Raw genomic sequence first — 18,280 nt, 5'->3', positions numbered from 1 at the left:
GATAAAGAAGGCCGATCGCCGAAGAATTGATGCTTTTGAATTATGGTGCTGGAGGAGACTCTCGAGAGTCCCATGGACTGCAAGAAGATCAAACCTATCCATTCTTAAGGAAATCAGCCCTGAGTGCACACTGGAAGGACAGATCCTGCAGCTGAGGCTCCAATACTTTAGCCATCTCATGAGAAGAGAAGACTTCCTGGAAAAGACCCTGATGTTGGGAAAGATGGAGGGCACAAGGAGAAGGGGACGACAGAGGACGAGATGGTTGGATAGTGTTCTTGAAGCTACCAACATGAGTTTGACCAAACTACGGGAGGCAGTGGAAGACAGGAGTGCCTGGCGTACTCTGGTCCATGGGGTCATGAAGAGTCGGACACGACTAAAGGACTAAACAACAACAACAAATACATGCATACCTGATTTCAGTCCGTGCCTCTCAAAGGCTGGTTACTGTAAATGATACTCTATGATACACCTGTGTTTTTCGAACAGATGCCTCAGCTTCTTGCAGTGTTAGCCTGTTTTGGTACTCCTGTACAATCAGTGTCTCATATTTTAGTACAAAGATATGAAACATGTCGGAATTTGGCTCTGATTGATAAACAGCTGTTTAAACATTCTTTTAAGGAAATAAAAAACCCCAAAGACATGTGTATCTTCCCCTGTGCCATACACCCACAAAGAACAGTCCTAGCAGTGTCAATAATAGGAAGCTTTAAAGGGAGAGAAAAGACATTTGATTCACAAAACGGGCCTTACGTGCAATGATTGCAATCTACTTTGGCCAAATAGATACCGGCAGAGCACTCCTCTCATATCTACTCTGAAGTAACTCACATTTGAATTCAGTAGTACTTACTCCCAGGTAAGTACGTACAGGTTGCAGCTAAAGGGAGGAGGAGGGAGACATATAGTGTGCTCACATTACCACCTTAGAGAACAGTGTAGTTGTTGCCTTTTCGGTGTGTTTTACAGCTCTCCCGTGCTGCACAGCTGTTCAGATCAGCACAGCTTCATTAGTGTCAGATTGGTTTGCATTTGTGCACATACCAGGGGGTGTTGACTAGTGGGGATATCTTTACACTATGCATATGTGTTCAGTCCTTCGCTAGAGACAAATTAAAAGGTAAAGGTAAAGGTACCCCTGCCCGTACGGGCCAGTCTTGACAGACTCTGGGGTTGTGCGCCCATCTCACTTAAGAGGCCAGGGGCCAGCGCTGTCCGGAGACACTTCCGGGTCACGTGGCCAGCGTGACATCGCTGCTCTGGCCAGAGCCAGAGCCGCACACGGAAACGCCGTTTACCTTCCCGCTGGTAAGCGGTCCCTATGGTTTAAAGGACTGTGAAAGAGGTTTGAGAAACAAAAGGCAGTATTTTGTAACAAATTACAGGAAACGTATACCTTTTGGATAATGTTATATAAACAGAAATTGAAAGCTCAGCGCTGGAAACACAGTGAGTGCAAATGAGTGTGTGAACACAGTTACATTCCCTAAATCATCTCCATGTGGAGTGACTGTAGCCAGTTCACTAAAAACCATCATTCTGTGAATGCTTATGGCACCATCTTGTGGAAGCTTTTCAAACGTACACTGAAACTAGCTGGGTGATAGCTAAGAAAACAAACATGTCATAGGAATGAGTATTTTCGTTTTACAATTATGTCGCTGGAGATGATCTAAGTGATTTTGGTATTTGTATGAATTATATTTGTTTGTACGTATATAGTAAAAAAAGGGAAGCAGGTGGCGCTGTGGGTTAAAGCCTCAGTGCCTAGGACTTGCCGATCGAAAGGTCGGCGGTTCGAATCCCTGCGGCGGGGTGCGCTCCCGCTGCTCGGTCCCAGCGCCTGCCAACCTAGCAGTTCGAAAGCACCTCCGGGTGCAAGTAGATAAATAGGGACCGCTTACCAGCGGGAAGGTAAACGGCGTTTCCGTGTGCGGCTCTGGCTCGCCAGAGCAGCGATGTCACGCTGGCCACGTGACCCGGAAGTGTCTCCGGACAGCGCTGGCCCCTGGCCTCTTGAGTGAGATGGGCGCACAACCCCAGAGTCTGTCAAGACTGGCCCGTATGGGCAGGGGTACCTTTACCTTTATATAGTAAAAAAAACAACATGCTTCCACTATACATTTGATACAGTCGCCGTTGTTACGTGGGGTACTCAGACTTCATTCTCTTCCCCATTGCCCCATATACAAGAAGTCTTTTCCTCATTCCTATTTCCTCCTACACATACCATGTTTCTGTCCCCCCACCCCCACCTCAGTGCTCTTTAAATAGTTAAGGAAAACAGTATCTGGAGAATATTCAAAATCTGAAAGTGATAAAGTTGCGACCATAGTGACCTTAGCAAATAAAAAGCAGGAATATAGTGAGAATGCACACAATGCTGGTTGTAATGGTACTAATATACTGAAATGTGCCACTGTGGAGTTGAGCAAAACACTAGAAAAGGCCATCACTGGACAATGACCTCACAGGAACTTTAGGAACGGGAGCCCAGTTTTTCAGTGGGCTTAAATGCTGGCAAGCTTTTTTGGTGAAAGATATGGAGCTAAAGAAATTCGCTCCCGCACACACATTTCCACAGAACAAGAGGCATAGTTTTATATTATATTCAACAACTTATATACTCTGTGAGTTGGATGCATGATGGACCAAGGCCCTTTGCTGCTTGAGGAGAAGGAGAGATGCTTTTCCTCTGTTCCACTTATAGAAACCAACCAAAAACAGAAGAGAGCGATTTAGTGCAATTGGTGCTGTGGGTTAAACCACAGAGCCTAGGACTTCCGATCAGAAGGTCGTCGGTTCGAATCCCCGCGACAGGGTGAGCTCCCGTTGCTCAGTCCCTGCTCCTGCCAACCTAGCAGTTCGAAAGCAGGTCAAAGTGCAAGTAGATAAATAGGTACTGCTCCGGCGGGAAGGTAAACGGCATTCCGTGCGCTGCTCTGGTTCGCCAGAAGCGGCTTAGTCATGCTGGCCACATGACCCGGAAGCTGTACGCCGGCTCCCTTGGCCAATAAAGCAATAAAGCGATGAGCACTGCAACCCCAGAGTTGGTCACTACTGGACCTAATGGTCAGGGGTCCCTTTACCTTTACCTAAACACAGCAATATATATCAAAATTAGGTCAAGAAGAATTATAAATAAGGTCGTCATCTGGTGCTGAAAAGGAATAACACATATGCTCTAGGAAAGCCTTTCTGCTTACCAGTTTGTTTCTGGAGCCTTAAAGACCTGAATGATTTAGGACCAGTGTATCTTGACAACAACCAGCTCCCTTAGGAATTGTCCTGTCATCCAAGATTTTCTACTGAGACCCTGCTCCATGGCCTCTGTCATCCAAAGAATAGAGAGCGGACATGAGACACAAGACATTTTTGTTGTTGTTGTCACAGAACTGAGGCACTTGTAATGCTCTTTTTGAAGGAAGTCTGTCTGGCCATGTGGCTGTTCACCTGCCAGCAAATAACCAAGACCCAGGGCTTTTTTCAGCCGGAACTCAGTTCCAGCACCTGTCAAGGTGTGTGCCATTGCTATTATAAGAGAACGAGGGAGGTGTTCATGGTGAGTTCTGGCCCTTCTTTTTCTAGGAAAAATAGCACTGTTAAGACTGAATCTTTTTTCAGTGGGTGTTTTGGGGCTTTGCCTTTTAAGATGGTATTTTGAGTCCTGCCATTTTCATATCCTAGTTGTATGTGTGTATGAACTTTGGTGTGTCTTTTGCCACCTTAAACATTTTTATAGCAAGGAGGGATGCAAACATTGAAAAAAATATGAAGTAGTTTACGTCAGTGCCAACAAACAGCATTAACTTTAGGTGATGAGTGAACTTGCTCTAGGATGTGAGAGGGACTGTTGGGAAGGAGGGAACTAATTTGTTAACTAGAACTAGCGAAGAGCCAGTGTTACAGCTGCACCTCCCCCTAAATGTAACTTTGAAACGGGGCCGCTTACATCTACACGTCTTGTTTCATGTTTATTCCTTCAAAACACAGTCTGATCTGCCACAGGTGTGAACTGCAAATGCCAATCATTTTATAGTTACATTCAAACCAAACAAAGGCAGAAGCGAGGGGGGTTCTTTTTTTTTAAGTGTGAAGTATTTACATGGAACAACTGCAAAAGAAGTGAAACTTCCAAGGTGTAAAAGGGCGAATGCTTCACATCTATGAAAACAAATAAGCTCCCTGGTACTGGGATTTTAAATCTGTCACTGCATTAATACTTTGCTGCACCAGCAGAAGCTGTTCAAAAGCAGCTGCCTCTGTCTCCTCCAGATAGTGTTTCTTAAACACAGACACCCTTTTCCATCTGTCTTAGTATAAGAAAGGATGATGGATACTGTTTTTTTAAAAGGTGACCTCCAAAGGATTATTTAAAGAAAAAATAGGATCCAAGCATATTCTGCATCTTTGTGAGAAGAAAAGAGACACACTCTCTCTATATATCTATCAGAACCCAAAATGAACCAGCAATAATTTAATTCTTGTAACATTTACTTGATCTCACAGGGCACTGGGTATTATCAGACAGAGTGCAATTTAGCCCTCTAAAACATTAGCTTTCAAAGGCTGAGGCAGGCTTCTCTAAAGGCACATGGATAAGCTGCAGGAAGTGTGGGATTTCAATTTGACCCTCACTTAATGAATCTTGTGAAAATTAGGTGAAATGTAGTCGATTATGAGCCCTACCCCTTCTGCTGATTTGAAGTGTGATGACATTAATAAGGTAAGCTATGCTACCTCGTATTAAAACAAACAACATAAAATAATGAAATAAAACATTGCCCCACCTGCTGTCTTAGCACAACTGCACATGACATTACATCACTTCTTGGTGCCTAAACTGAACCATCAATATAGCACTTTTGGATACTCATGTAGTCAGAAGTTTTCAGCAATTATGTTCCCCAACTCTTTGTGGGGAATCAGGGGAAGCAGGGGTGAGGAACCTGATGTTGCTGGACTAAAACGCCCATAATCTCTGGCCATTAGTCATTCTGTCTGGGAGGGACAGGAGTTAAGGGTCCCACTGCAGGGACACAGGTTCTCCACTCTTGCCCAAACAAGCCCACGCAAAGTTGAGGAAGGGGTGGGATGGTGCCTGCATCAGTACACTTTGTAACTGCTGTGTTCCTTCTATCTTCGGATTCAAAGATGCACAGGGTAGCAGGCAGCAGCTGTTCCAGGCTGCTAGAGGCACCCACCCACTCTGCCCAGCCCATCTGCACCTGAAGCTCCCTCAGTAGGTGAAGAATTGCCAGAAGTGGTGGTGGTGGAAGTTTATTGGGTGGGAATTGTGACATCACAATGGAACCAAGTGAGAAGCTGTGGCCATTGGCCACACTAGCTGGGGCTGATGGGAGCTAGGACTCTAATAACATGTGGAACGCCATATGCTCCTCATCCCTGGTCTGCAGCAGGGTTTCCCAAACTTGGGTCTCTCCAGCTGTTTTCGGACTACAATTCCCATCATCCCTGACCACAGGTCTTGCCAGCTAGGGACAATGGAAGCTGTAATCCAAAAACAGCTGGAGACCCAAGGTTGGGAAACGCTGATCTAGAGCAGGGGTAAGGTGAAGGTAAAGGGACCCCTGACCATTAGGTCCAGTCGTGGCCAACTCTGGGGTTGTGGTGCTCATCTCGCTTTATTGGCCAAGGGAGCCGGCGTACAGGTCATGTGGCCAGCATGACTAAGCCGCTTCTGGCGAACCAGAGCAGAGCATGGAAACGCTGTTTACCTTCCCGCCGGAGTGGTACCTATTTATCTACTTGCACTTTGATGTGCTTTCGAACTGCTAGGTTGGCAGGAGCAGGGACTGAGCAACGGGAGCTCACCCCATCTCAGGGATTCGAACCGCCGACCTTCTGATCGGCAAGCCCTAGGCTCTGTGGTTTAACCCACAGTGCCACCCGCATCCCAGAGCAGGGGTAGTCAACATTTTTATACCTACCGTCCACTAATGCTCTTTCTTGATGGTAAAATTTCCTTACCGCCCACCACTGCTGCAGTAACATGAACTCCCTACCGCCCACCTGGAATCTTGAAACGCTCACTAGTGGGCGGTAGGGACCAGGTTGACTACCCTTGGTCTAGAGTACAGTACAATACTCAAAGAAATAAATTAAAGCTTTCTTCCAAGGCTGGCACTACAGGGAGCAAACGAAAGGGTGGGAGGCTTAATGTCTCTGACACTTTAGATCAAACTTAAGATATCTCTCTCTCTCTCTCTCTCTCTCTCTCTCATATAATGAAAAAATGTACCTGTGCTGGCACCTGCAAACAAATTGCCTGTGTTCGTGTTTGTAGGTAGCTTCCCATTATTCAGCTGTTTTACTCTTTTCAGATGAGACTTTCCATTGTAATGAACCTGAGCTTGCGCTGCTGAGTTCAACTGTATATTGCACACATCACAGAAGGAAAACAGTATCTTCTTTTTCTCTTTACTTAATTGACAGTCAGCCCTGTCGTGTCTTAGTCCTTTATCTTCAAAGCCCCTCAGAAATGCAGATTGATTCATAATTCCATCTCCAAATATGTGGTCAGGACTTGCTGGGTGTTTCATACCTACACAAAAGGGAGGGGGAAAGAAAGGAACAAAGGAACGAGGTCAGAAACCAAATATAAAAGTACTTCAAGTCAGCATTTTCTTTCATAAACCTGTTTTTTATTATGCACTATGTACTATTCTATTCCGTTCTGCTAATAATTATTATAATAAAAATATATAATATAAAAAAGTAAATATAGGCAGTGCTTTTCACAGTTCTTCATAGGCTGCTGTTCCTGCAGATATATGTGACACAGGCTGTGGCTCAATAGCAAATAAAAGCTGTTAGTATTCAATTATTGGGAACAATCTTCATTTTCTTGTTCCAGTAGTTATCTCTTCTTTTTAGGGAGAGTTTTTATATTTCTTCCAGTATAAAACTTCTCAATACAATATTCCCATTTCTCTCCTTCCGCCTCCCAATTTCATTTCCTCCTTTAAATTTTGGATGTGCATATAGTTGCTTAATGCAATCAGCAATCTACTAAAGCCAATGGATGAAAAAATGTTCCCTTTCTCCGCTTCATTCCTCATAACTTTATTAATCTCCCTCTGTACAAGTTCACATAATACAAAATGATCTGTAAAGTTAATAACCACCTTTAAAAAACTGCTGCTCCAGGACCAAACCACATGGTATTATATCCATGATCAGATCTCCCAACATTTACACTTTTGCTTTTCTGCAGCATGGGAGATTGCATAGGTTCTGTGTTATTTTTCTGGAGTAGCAGCACTGAGGGTGGAGAGGTTGAGTTTCCGCCATCGTGTCTAAGTACTACGTGTAGATGCTGCTCAGTCACTTCAGATGGTTCAACACCCAATACAGCAACATGCGATGGAAAAAACAAAAGGGTACTAAGTGTTTTCATACTGTCAAAAACCCCGAAGGTGTCAATTTATTCAGTAAAACCTTCTACAAGCCTGAGAAGCTCTTCATTAGGAAAACGATTTATTAAATCCATGCCCCCTCCTGTACTGGCACAAAGCATGTTACTTTCTATTGTTATGGGTAAGAATCTATTAGCAGAATGCAGGTGGAGGTGATTTTGATCAACCCACCCTCCCCTAGCAGCACTTTCTCAAATTTAGAGGGAGTGCAGGGTGTTATGGAGGGGTGCTGAAATGTGGCGGCATCATCATCATCATCATCACTATTGTGGTTGTTAGTTTCTTAGTGCTTTATCTTACCCAGGGCAACCCAAAGCAACTTACAACCAACCAACCAGATAAATTAAGATTATGCATATCTATTATTTATTGTCGTGATTGAAAAGGTATGGCATTCTTAACACATACCCAAAATACATGAGTTTTGTTGTTTCAAAATAAACGACTAAAAACAGACCAAAACAAAGTGTGTCTTTCAGAACAGGCAAAACACATGAATTTTGGGGGACACATCTTTAATATTCCACCACACTCTTTTAGGACACCTGGAAACACAATTTTGACTCCATCACCCATGCACCATGTCGAAAGAGAACAAGCACAACTAGAGAACTAGAGAAGTAAAATATACTTCCTTGGGTAATAAAAATAATTTCTTAAATGAAAAACAGAACTAGAGGTGATTTTGGTGGTTTCCCAATCATCAAAGAAACTCTCCCAGGAACTCATAGAAATCTGGGTCTTAGCATCTTCCAAAAATGCTGTAAGAACTGGATTTATAATAAAGAACTGGATTTACAATAAAGTATTTCTATTCTATTCTATTATTTCTATTTATTATTTTTATGGTGGTAGTTCTCTCTCTCCCTTTTGCTCCCAGCTTATATATATATATTTACGGTAACTTGTTGGGATCAGATCCAAGTGCTTCTGACAGAGGGTGAGTGAGGTTATATACATATTTTTACATATATAAAAGTTAAGAAGTGATGTGAGAAAAAGACAGGCGAGGCAATACTTTTTTTTAAAAAAAATACCATGTTAACCCAGACAAAATGTTCAAAATGTTCATTCTCTTAGGTTTTTTTCGTTTGCATTTTAGTGTTTCCCCCCCTAATTAAATAGAAGTACTACTTGAAGAAGAGGCAGCTTTCCACATACAATGTTGCCTTTGTCACTCTTCTGTCACTTATAAAAAGTTATAATTATAATTGCTACTTTGCACTTTTTTACTTATTTTTAGCTCTGGATATTAATTATAACCCCCAGGAGCCTGCTGAAATTGACTTCTGTGCTACAGTGCCACCTAGATGTTAATCCTTCTATGGAGAAATGACAGTATCCTATTAATATAATTTAGAATAGTCTCTGATAGTCTAATTTACATGTGGCTTGAAAATTCCATTTGCATCTAAATAGGGCCACCCCTCTAAGGAATATGAGGCAGAGTTACTAACTGGCTATGGCGGGGGGGGGGCATATAAGGAGGCCATTTAAATATATATATATATCTCTGGACCAGTTGCCATAATTTTAGGCTGGTTAATAAGAGTCTCCATCAGAGCTATTTTTATTATTTTTAAGTAAAAGTCAGCAGCAGCAGCATTTCACTTATCATGCATTATTTCTTTTACCTTGCATTTAAGCACTATAGGATTACTGCAATATGCTCTATGTAGAGCTTCCCTTGTGCTTGTTCCAGAAGTATAAAGACTTTTCCCAATGACTCCTCAAAAGGAGGCAAAATCACAGAAAAAAACCATAAGGATGAGGAACCCTGGGAGCATGAGGCAGAGCTTGTTAAACTGAAGGCAAGCATATAGATTGTCGCTTGCTTGCATTCAGCATATCACCTAAGGTGTGTGGATGTGTGTAAGGAAATTGAAGTTCCATGTTCTTCATCAAAGGCCATCCTGTATTCCCAACCTCCCTCCTTCCTCTCTCTGAAACGGAGGAATTAATCAGAAGTGATGGTGTACAATTCAAATGAGAAATAGTAGAGCATGGCCAGATCTTGTAGAGGCTAACCAGATGTTTGGTAGCAATATTTTTTTATTGAAAAGTTTTCAATTATAAAGAAATAAAAGTAATGCAAAGGAAAAGAGAAAAAGAAAAAGGCACAAAAATGTGTAGAAAGGAATATACAAACATAGGCAATACACGAAAAATGCCCTAACCCATACATTCTTATATAATTTGATATTATTATCCTAATACATACATAAATATTAATAGCCTACTACATTTTGTATAAGGTCATTCCAAATATTGTCCTATTTATCCAAAGTTGTGAGTGTTACCATATTATCAATCCATTTATTAAAGCGAATTATATCCTTTATTCTTCATCAATATCAGTCTCTTGGCTACCATTAGAGCATGTAGAATCCATTTTTGTTGCCTTGATGTTAACTTCCATACAATAGGTACATAGTTCAGAAGAATGTTCTCCGATGAAAATTTTCGCTTTTTCTGGACGGTCATAATTATACAATCCAGGACTTTCTACCAAGACTTGGTAAGTATAGAACTCTGTACATCTGGCAACCCTCCAGATGTTGTGCGGTTACCTTTCCAACCATCCCTGACCACTTGCCCTGCTGATTGTACTTGATGGGAGATGGAGTCTTAAACATCTAGAAGACCACAGGTTAGCCTACCCCCGTTGCAGATGGTCTCCACTCTACAGTCCTCCAAATTCTGTGGGTGCCATACAGCTCAAATCTCATCTTCCCTCCCTCCACATATTGCATTTAAATGTAGGGTGCCTCTGACTGCAATATTTTCTCCATGAATTTCACATGGCCATATATTTCCTCATACAGTGGTGCCTCGCAAGACGAAAAGAATCTGTTCCACGATTCTCTTCGTCTAGCGGTTTGTTCGTCTTGCGAAGCAAGCCCATTGACGGCTTAGCGGATTAGCGCTATTAGCGGCTTAGCGGCTTTTAGCGGCTGTCAGGGGCTCAGGAGCAGAGGCACAGGGAAGAGAGGAGATGGAGAGCGAAGGGGAAGAATCCAAGGGGAGCGTAGAAGAAGAGGACAGTGGACCGAGGGATTCCATGAGCCTTTCCAGCGAATCGGAAGATTCACAGAAGGGGGCGCCAGTGGCCAGGGGTAGGGGGTTCCCAAGGGGAACGCCCCAGGAGCAAGGGGGCAGCAGGGACTCCCAGAGCAGTAGCTGGAAATCAGGACCAGCTTCCCCACCAGAGCAGAGTGGGGGGGAAGAGTCCCAAGGATCGGGGCCAGTGCATTCCCCACCAGGGAGAGAAGATAAGGCAGGGCTGACCACGCCTCCATCAGAAAGTCGGACAACGGAGGAGAGGTCAGATCCGGCCAGTGTCCCGGAAGAGGGAAGCAGTGACCGAAGTAGTGTAACGGTTAGGAGAAAGGTCACTGGGCTGGCGTGAGAGGCAAGTTCAAATGTACAGGAGCGCGGGACAGCAGAGAATGAGGATTGGGAACCGGGTCCTAAAGCCCGCTGGAGGGAGGGGGAGGAGCTAAGCGACTCAGCGTCGGAAGAGTCCAGAAAGGGCAATGCCCCAGCGGGCAGGAGGACCCAGAGGAGGAGAGAGCAGCGTAAAAGGTGGAGCAGGGCTAGGATCTTAAACTGGTGTCATAGGGGAGGAGACTCAGACGGGACTTCGCCGATCTAGGGTTTAAGACGTAGGGCTGCACGCTGTGGCTTTGAAATGGAAACTGAACTTCAATAAAGACTTTTGTACATTACTACAGCCTAGCGTTGGTCCTCTGTGAGCTGGGACCTAGAGGCAGCTCTGACAGCGGCTTATCAGCTTAGCGGATAAGCGGCTTAGCGGCTTAGAAAAAGGGGGGGGGAGTCGGAAAAACTCGCAAGACATTTCGTCTTGCGAAGCAAGCCCATAGGGAAATTCGTTTTGCGAAGCGCCTCCAAAACGGAAAACCCTTTCGTCTAGCGGGTTTTTCGTCTTGCGAGGCATTCGTCTTGCGGGGCACCACTGTACAAAGTTCAGGCAGGTTTTCTTGTTATCCTTGTAGCCAAGGAGAAGGACGGAGAAATGTACTTTGCACCACTATGTCATCTCTTCTGAGGGTGGGGTGACCAGAATGTGTACACGAAATTCTAAATGCAACCACGTCATCGATCTAGATATTTAATATTCTGTAACATTTACTGTTCTTAGCTGGGAGACCCAAAAATAAATATACCTGAAATGAGCTAAAAGTGTCTTCTGTTCCCGCTACAGAATGCCTTAACAGTGGGCAAAAGCATCTAACAATTTTGGAGGATGGGGTAGCCATGTGTGGAAATACACTATTATAGTTCTCCTTCAGATAAATATTTATCCTTATATTCAGTTTGTAGGAATTATATTACAGTTATAAAAGTGTGATATATGATAAAATCGGGGGGGGGGGGGTGAGCTGAGCAGGAACTTGTGGTAACTGAGTTCCCTTACCTTTTTTAAATTAAATAATTATTTTTTTTGTTGGGGTGGGGTGGGGCTGAAGCAGATATACACCCAATGCCTGAGCCAAAAATCCACCTATATCTGTAATCAATAAAGTTGTGGGCATTTCTAATCCAGCTCATTGCCTGCTTGTGTTCATTAATCACAGCTTACTTTTAGCCACTGCCTGGGGCAGCGGTGGGGGGTGGCACTGCGACTGGGCCTGCAATAAACAAACAAACTTCCTGGTGAGTTTCCTCACCTTTCCCCCCCAGAAAAAACCACACTGGATATAATTATAATATGGAATGTATCCAAACCAGTTCAAAGTGTGAACCAGTTACTAGATCATTTTTTTGAAGTTAGAAATGGAAGTGCTAATGAGGTTTAATACAGGGATAGGGTTGTCCCGTGACCCCCAGACACTGAGAATCTTATCACTTTTCTGATGACTGCTGAAAAGCATGGAGATTATTCACATTAATTCAGCTATTGTTAGTGGTCACTGCCAATGCTGTACAGCACCATGCAACTGTTTCATAGAAACGATGTAATTCCTAAGCAGCAGCCCTTTCCATTAACAATCTCTAAGTGCTATAAGTCACTGGAAGGCATGATATAACATTACAACTAATCAGATTAAGTACCTGCCCATCTCTATTACCAAGTAACTTTTAATTCATAAGGATAGTGGTGCCAGCAACTGTACTTAGCCACCCTCCTAAAAGCTCTGGGGTCAAACTCTCAGTGACTGACCACAGAACCATAGAGTTTGATCATCAAATCCGTGGTCTTAAAATGATGTACACATATTTAAAACATCTCCAGCAGTTGCCTGCCTAATGATAATCTTTTCCTGGAAACCACCAAGGAAAGAAATTACAAGGCATCCCTAGGCACCATGTACACTATTGCTCAGTTGTTATAATACCTATATTAAATCAGCAGCACATTTAAAATACACTTGGAGGGGTTAGATGGAAGCAGGGGACATGGATATTGCTGTGTTAAAAGTCTATTAGCAAAACTGATGTTGCATCTCTTTGGACTGTATAGGGATGCCTGACACACTAAATATATATATATCCTCCATGTAGTGTTATAATAACCTTTGTCCAGCTCTCACAGAGATTTTATCCTCTTTGGGTGTACTGGGCATTCGTGGGCATCCAACTTGGATTTTTGGCTCCAAGGGAACAAGACTGTCCCATTCAAGTCTTTCTAGCCTTAGATTTCAATGTGAAGTGACACAAACTCTCACTTGATTAAGTATTGTATTTTTCTGACCGTCGCTTGGGTGACTGTTTCCTCTCTACTATGCATGAACCCTTTTCAAGATCCCTGGCCACTTCCTGCACCTGATGAAGCCCTTGCCTACAAAGCTCTTCCCACAATACATTTGTCAGTCATTAGTGCATCACATCCATGCATTATTTCCCTGCTGTTTCCTAAATCTATCTTGAGATAGATTGTTCCAGGGTTATCATAAACAGGTAACCATATTCTCTTGGTTCAAGTGTGTTTTTCTCTAGGATAAACTCATTCCGTTCGTTCAGCTATTTCACAGTTTATGTACAATGCTTTCATTATATTTATAGTTTTCTGTTCCTCCAGTTCCCCCCCTCCCTGCCCCAGTTCACCATTCTCCTTGAAGAATGGCACCAAGGACGAAACATTGTCCTACACATGAGGTCTTATTAGTGCTGACTACAGCAGCATAGCCTAGTTTTCAAGTCTTGGAAATACAGCTCCTGTTAACACAATGTAGAGCAGCTTTTTGTAAGGCTGCATTACACTGACAATTCCTGTACCATTTAGGTAAATGTCATCAGGAGTATTGCAACTTAGTTTGATTATGCATATGTTTCTTGTTCTTCGTCCTGTGATTTTTTCTCTTCCATATCTGCCCTATTGTATTGTTTTCCTTTCTCTTCTAAGCAAGGAACTTTATTTCAACTCTCAGCAGCTACAACTAATTTCTGCCTTTGCTCTTACTTCATCTAGGCAAACATACTTTCTCTTAGTGTTTGATTCCCTTTGTACTCCCCTTTTTGACTTTCCATTCATTAAGAAGGTCCCTGACCAAATCACATCAGTTTCCGACAGTTCTCACCATTCTTTCTCATTTTGCATGGCTGTGGCTCCTAACTATAGTAATGGCTTTCAAAAGCTGCCATCCCTATTCATACACTCCTTTTCATATAACTTAATCTTTCCATGGTACTTTGCTTAATGACACTGGGATTGTCGAAATCTGCTTTTCTAAAGTCTAATGCCCACATCCGCCCTCTTCCCTCCTTCCCTCAGGTTCTCCCGCAGTCTGTCTTTTTCTGCAATCCTTTCTGCTAAGGTGCCTTTTACCTTCACCAAATCAAATCTAAAAAGCTTAGCCAGGTATACAAGGTCAAACATTCTCAAATCACTTTTCCCCCCAACCCTATGTGGTATGGTACCACTTGCAGTTTTGCAATAGCATGAGACTTAAGAGGATTGGGGCAGGGGGGTACTTGGAAGGCTTTTAACTCTGTAGAGCTCAGATGGTGCCATTAGAAGTTTAGCTGGTAATGGTGGGGGAAGCAGTAGCTCAGGACACAAACACAAAGCCTTGCCCAGTCCTCTTCCTCCCCCCCAAACCTTGGGACTTACGCATCAGCTGGAGTTTCCTGCCATTCTGACAGGGCACCCAACTTGCATTCCCAGCAGTAGGTGCAGGCTTCTGTATGTCACAACATTCTCTAATCCAATTGCCCCTCGCTGAGCCCTCCAGCATCAGAGGAGGCAGATAAATTATATATTTTTTAAAAAATATATTTTTATTAAGATTTTAAAGGTTACAGAAAAAAAAGAATAAAAAAGAACAATCGAAGAAGAAAAAAAGAAAAAACAGTACATATACAAAAAAGACATCATCAAAAAACCAAAATAAAGAAAAATAAAGAAATAAAGAAATAAAAAACAAGTCAAACCTTTAACTCACTTACTTACATTCACTTAATTCCTTGACTTCCTCACGCCTCCCATTTTTGTATTCTAATTCAATTAGATATTCCAGCAAATCCTTCCAACTTTGTTTTAATCCCAATAATTTATCTTAGCATACTATAATTCCCCTCTTTATATTCTAATTCATATAAATATTTCAACAAATCCTTCATCTTATTTTTATCCTTATATCTTATCTTATTATAATTTTCCATTCTTTCTTTCACCAAATAACCATCCACTTTTACTTTATCCAATCTTAACTCTCATCAAAACTTATATATCTGTACTTATTCTTAAGAAACTTCTCCTAGGGTCAAAAAAGATTCCATTCCACGATTTTCCCATCTCTCATTAAAAAAAACAAGAAACAAATTATATTATATACACTTTAAATTCCCAATTTTCTTCTACCAGATCCCCTCCCCGGTTTCGGCCCCTAGCAAAAGTCCATCAATCTCGGAAAACCATCAACCCAGAGATGTTAAATCCGAGGCTCTTAAGTCTCTTTCATGTCCCCTCTGCTGGTCTTTTTGATAGTCTTTGGTGTTGAAAACCAGATCTCAGGGAAGCTCCAACCCAACGGTAATCATATTCCTTCCTGCCAAACTTCCATAGTTAAAAATAGGGCCTATAGGATATTCCAAATCTTGTTTCACACTCCTTTCAAATCCAAAGGCCCCCGAAACTCCAACCTCCACCTGGCTCAGATTTGTAATCCAAAGGTCATCTGATCTTCACATAGGGTGATCTCTCCATCTTTCATTTTCCAGACCAAGCCAGGCTTCCATCTCCAAAAATTTGCTTCTCCTTGTTGCCATCATGTAAGGCCTCAAATTGTAGTCCACCATTTGCCTCTGTAGGGTTACGGCTCCCCTTTCATCACTTTAATCACAACATGATTCTCCTTCTCAAATTTTTCAATTTGTTCAGTTGGAAGAGGTTCCTGTGCCGAGTTCTTATCGACTTCTTTACTAATACCCACTTTTGTTCCCAAAATTACAACATTAGTAGCCATAACATTTATCTGGTCTTGCAGCTTTCCCAAGAGATAAAATGTCCTGTTCAGTTCACACTCGATTTCCTTCCCGACCGCCATCCTTAAACAGTCCAAGGTAAAAAACTAATTTCTCAAGGCTTTTATCTTTAAAAGCAATTTCCCAGCTGCTCCTTACGACAATATCCCAAAGCTCCCTCTAGAGGGATTCAAGTTCCTTTTCACTCCTTCCAGCACAGACCCAAAGGTCCCATATGTTAAATTGTAACAGTTCCTTCCTTCTTTTTAAACATAAGCTTGTAACCAAAACGGACAGTAGAAACAAAGTCCTTCTTTTGTATCTTGACAGCTAACTTGACAGCTGTCAAATTTATCTATTCACCATCAGCGGGCTCTCACAGACCACTCCCGGGTTTAGGGAAGTGGCGCTTCAATTCCTGAATTTTAACCTTCTCCTGCAGGCTCCCCTGACTCAAAAAAAAATATTGATGGTAGTTTCAATCAGTGGAATTTAAATCCTTTACATAAAACTCTCCACGACCTTAGTTAACAGGTTCCTTGCTTCAGTTTATTTACAGAAAGGGGAGGCGGACTTCCTGTTTAAACCTTCCCCGATTGGTGCCAATTTAAAAATAGTTTAAAAATCCAATTTCCGTTCTACTCACGGGTTGTTGTTTGGAATCCAATTGTCCACAAGAAAAAGTCAGCGCTCTCCGGCAACGGCTACGCGGCTTCACTCCGTAAAAATAGCGGCCAATTCAAAACACCGTGCCGCTCACCCCACCTCACTTCGGAATCCCCAAAAAGGGGTTTCCCTGTGGGTAGGGGGGGCGCTCCTGGTGTCAGCCGAATCCCACGTTCCCAGGCTTCATCCGCCTGGGATTTCTGAAGGGTCTCCGCCTTCGCTGCCGCGGAACGACCCGAATTCCACGGAGCGGGTTCCTCTCAGTCAGAGGAACGCCGCCATTGCCGATGGCGCTATCCCGGAAGGCAGATAAATTATAGAGGATGTACCTGGGGGGAAGCTGCAGCTGCCGATAGTGGTGGCACATACATTTGTTCACCACAGACCACAAACATAGCCCTAAGGTGGTGACTTATTTCTCACACAACCATCCCTAGTTCTAAAACTTATGACTATGGGGAAAGGCCACAAGCTCAATGGCGAAGCATCTGATTTGCATGGAGAAGGTCTTTAGATATGGCTGGGAATGTTCCCATTGTGCAAACCTGGAGAGCTGTTGCCAGTCAGCTAGACAGACCGATGGTCTGCCTCAGATTCCCAGGTAGGGTGGAATTCAGATGTAGGGTAGTATCTTTCTTTTTTTTTAATAATATTTATTAAAAATTTTCCAGAATAAAAAGGAAAGATAGCAAGAAAAAAACAAAAAAACAAATATGATTTACACTTGGTTTCAGTGGCATCTTTCCCGGACTCCCCCCCCTCCCCCTCTTGTATTCCATTTCCCTTAAGTTGATTCCACAGATTCTTACCCCAAATTTTAAAACCTTATTTGTAATTTTAAATAACCCATTTATTCCAAATTAATTTATCTTATTTATCTTAATGAACCATTTCTCCTTATATTTTATATAATTCCCTAAGATCGACCCCATTTCCCTTCCACGAATTCCCCTATTTTCAAACAACAAACATGAAAAAAGTAAAGAAAGAAATAATATATAATTTTACAGCCTTTGGATTCCAAATCTCCCCCCCCCCCATTCCCCGGTTCCAATCCCCAAAGTTCATCCATTGTCTACTGCCAGCCTGGTGTATCCACGTCTATATCTCAACTCCACTTTGCCGTCTTTTGATAGCTTTTAATTTCAGAAAGTCCAATCTCGAAAAAACTCTCAGAAAAAGTCATTGTTCTTCCATCCAGACCTCTATGTTTAAGAGTCTAACTTAAATTCTATTTCTTGGTCCTTTTAAAGTCTGGATGTTCCAAATACTCCGGCTTCAAATTTGGTCCAGCTCTTATTCCTCAGGTTGCTTTTTCCTGTTCTGCTGCAGAAACCTTCTAATTCAGAAACTTCTTGTTCTCCACAGAGGCTTTTGTTATTCAGGAACATAACTTGCGTCAAGTCCCTTCCTTTCTTCAATAGATAAATCCATTGTCTCCTTTAGTATAGAAACCTCTGTAGACAAAATAATGCTTCGTTTTTGCAGCTTTCCCAAGAGATAACAGATCCTGCTCAAATTCATAGTATTTTTCCACTTGCTGCTACTGTTGCAATGTCCCAGCCTCCCTCTAGAGGGAATATGGTAACTTAATTTCTTTCAAAATCAGACCCAAAAGTCAAATAACTTGTTGCCTTTATTTCCAATAATTTATGTCCAAATTGTAACAAATCTAACCAGCAAAGCCATCGTAACAAAGTTCTCTTTTATTTTCCTGCTTTGACAGCTACTTTGACAGCTGT

At 42.4% G+C, this 18,280-nt stretch overlaps 1 protein-coding gene across 5 annotated transcripts in view; it reads right to left on the bottom strand.

Annotated features, from left to right (window-relative positions):
• The window catches only part of ZNF385B (zinc finger protein 385B), a 198,284-nt gene that overhangs the window by 149,848 nt on the left and 30,156 nt on the right, over window positions 1-18,280 (bottom strand). For 4 of the 5 annotated variants that reach the window (XM_079979910.1, XM_079979918.1, XM_079979909.1 and 1 more), the window contains exon 2: window positions 6,269-6,571. In XM_079979910.1, coding sequence (XP_079836036.1) covers window positions 6,269-6,569 — 301 coding nt within the window. In that variant the 5' untranslated portion in view covers window positions 6,570-6,571. Of the gene's footprint in view, window positions 1-6,268; window positions 6,572-7,154; window positions 7,219-18,280 lie in introns of those variants that run through there. The other variant, XM_079979911.1, reaches the window with a different exon arrangement.

Source organism: Podarcis cretensis, assembly GCF_951804945.1.
Source record: "Podarcis cretensis genome assembly, chromosome: 1".
Classification (NCBI taxonomy): domain Eukaryota; kingdom Metazoa; phylum Chordata; class Lepidosauria; order Squamata; family Lacertidae; genus Podarcis; species Podarcis cretensis.
This window is presented reverse-complemented; position numbering and strand designations above follow the sequence as displayed.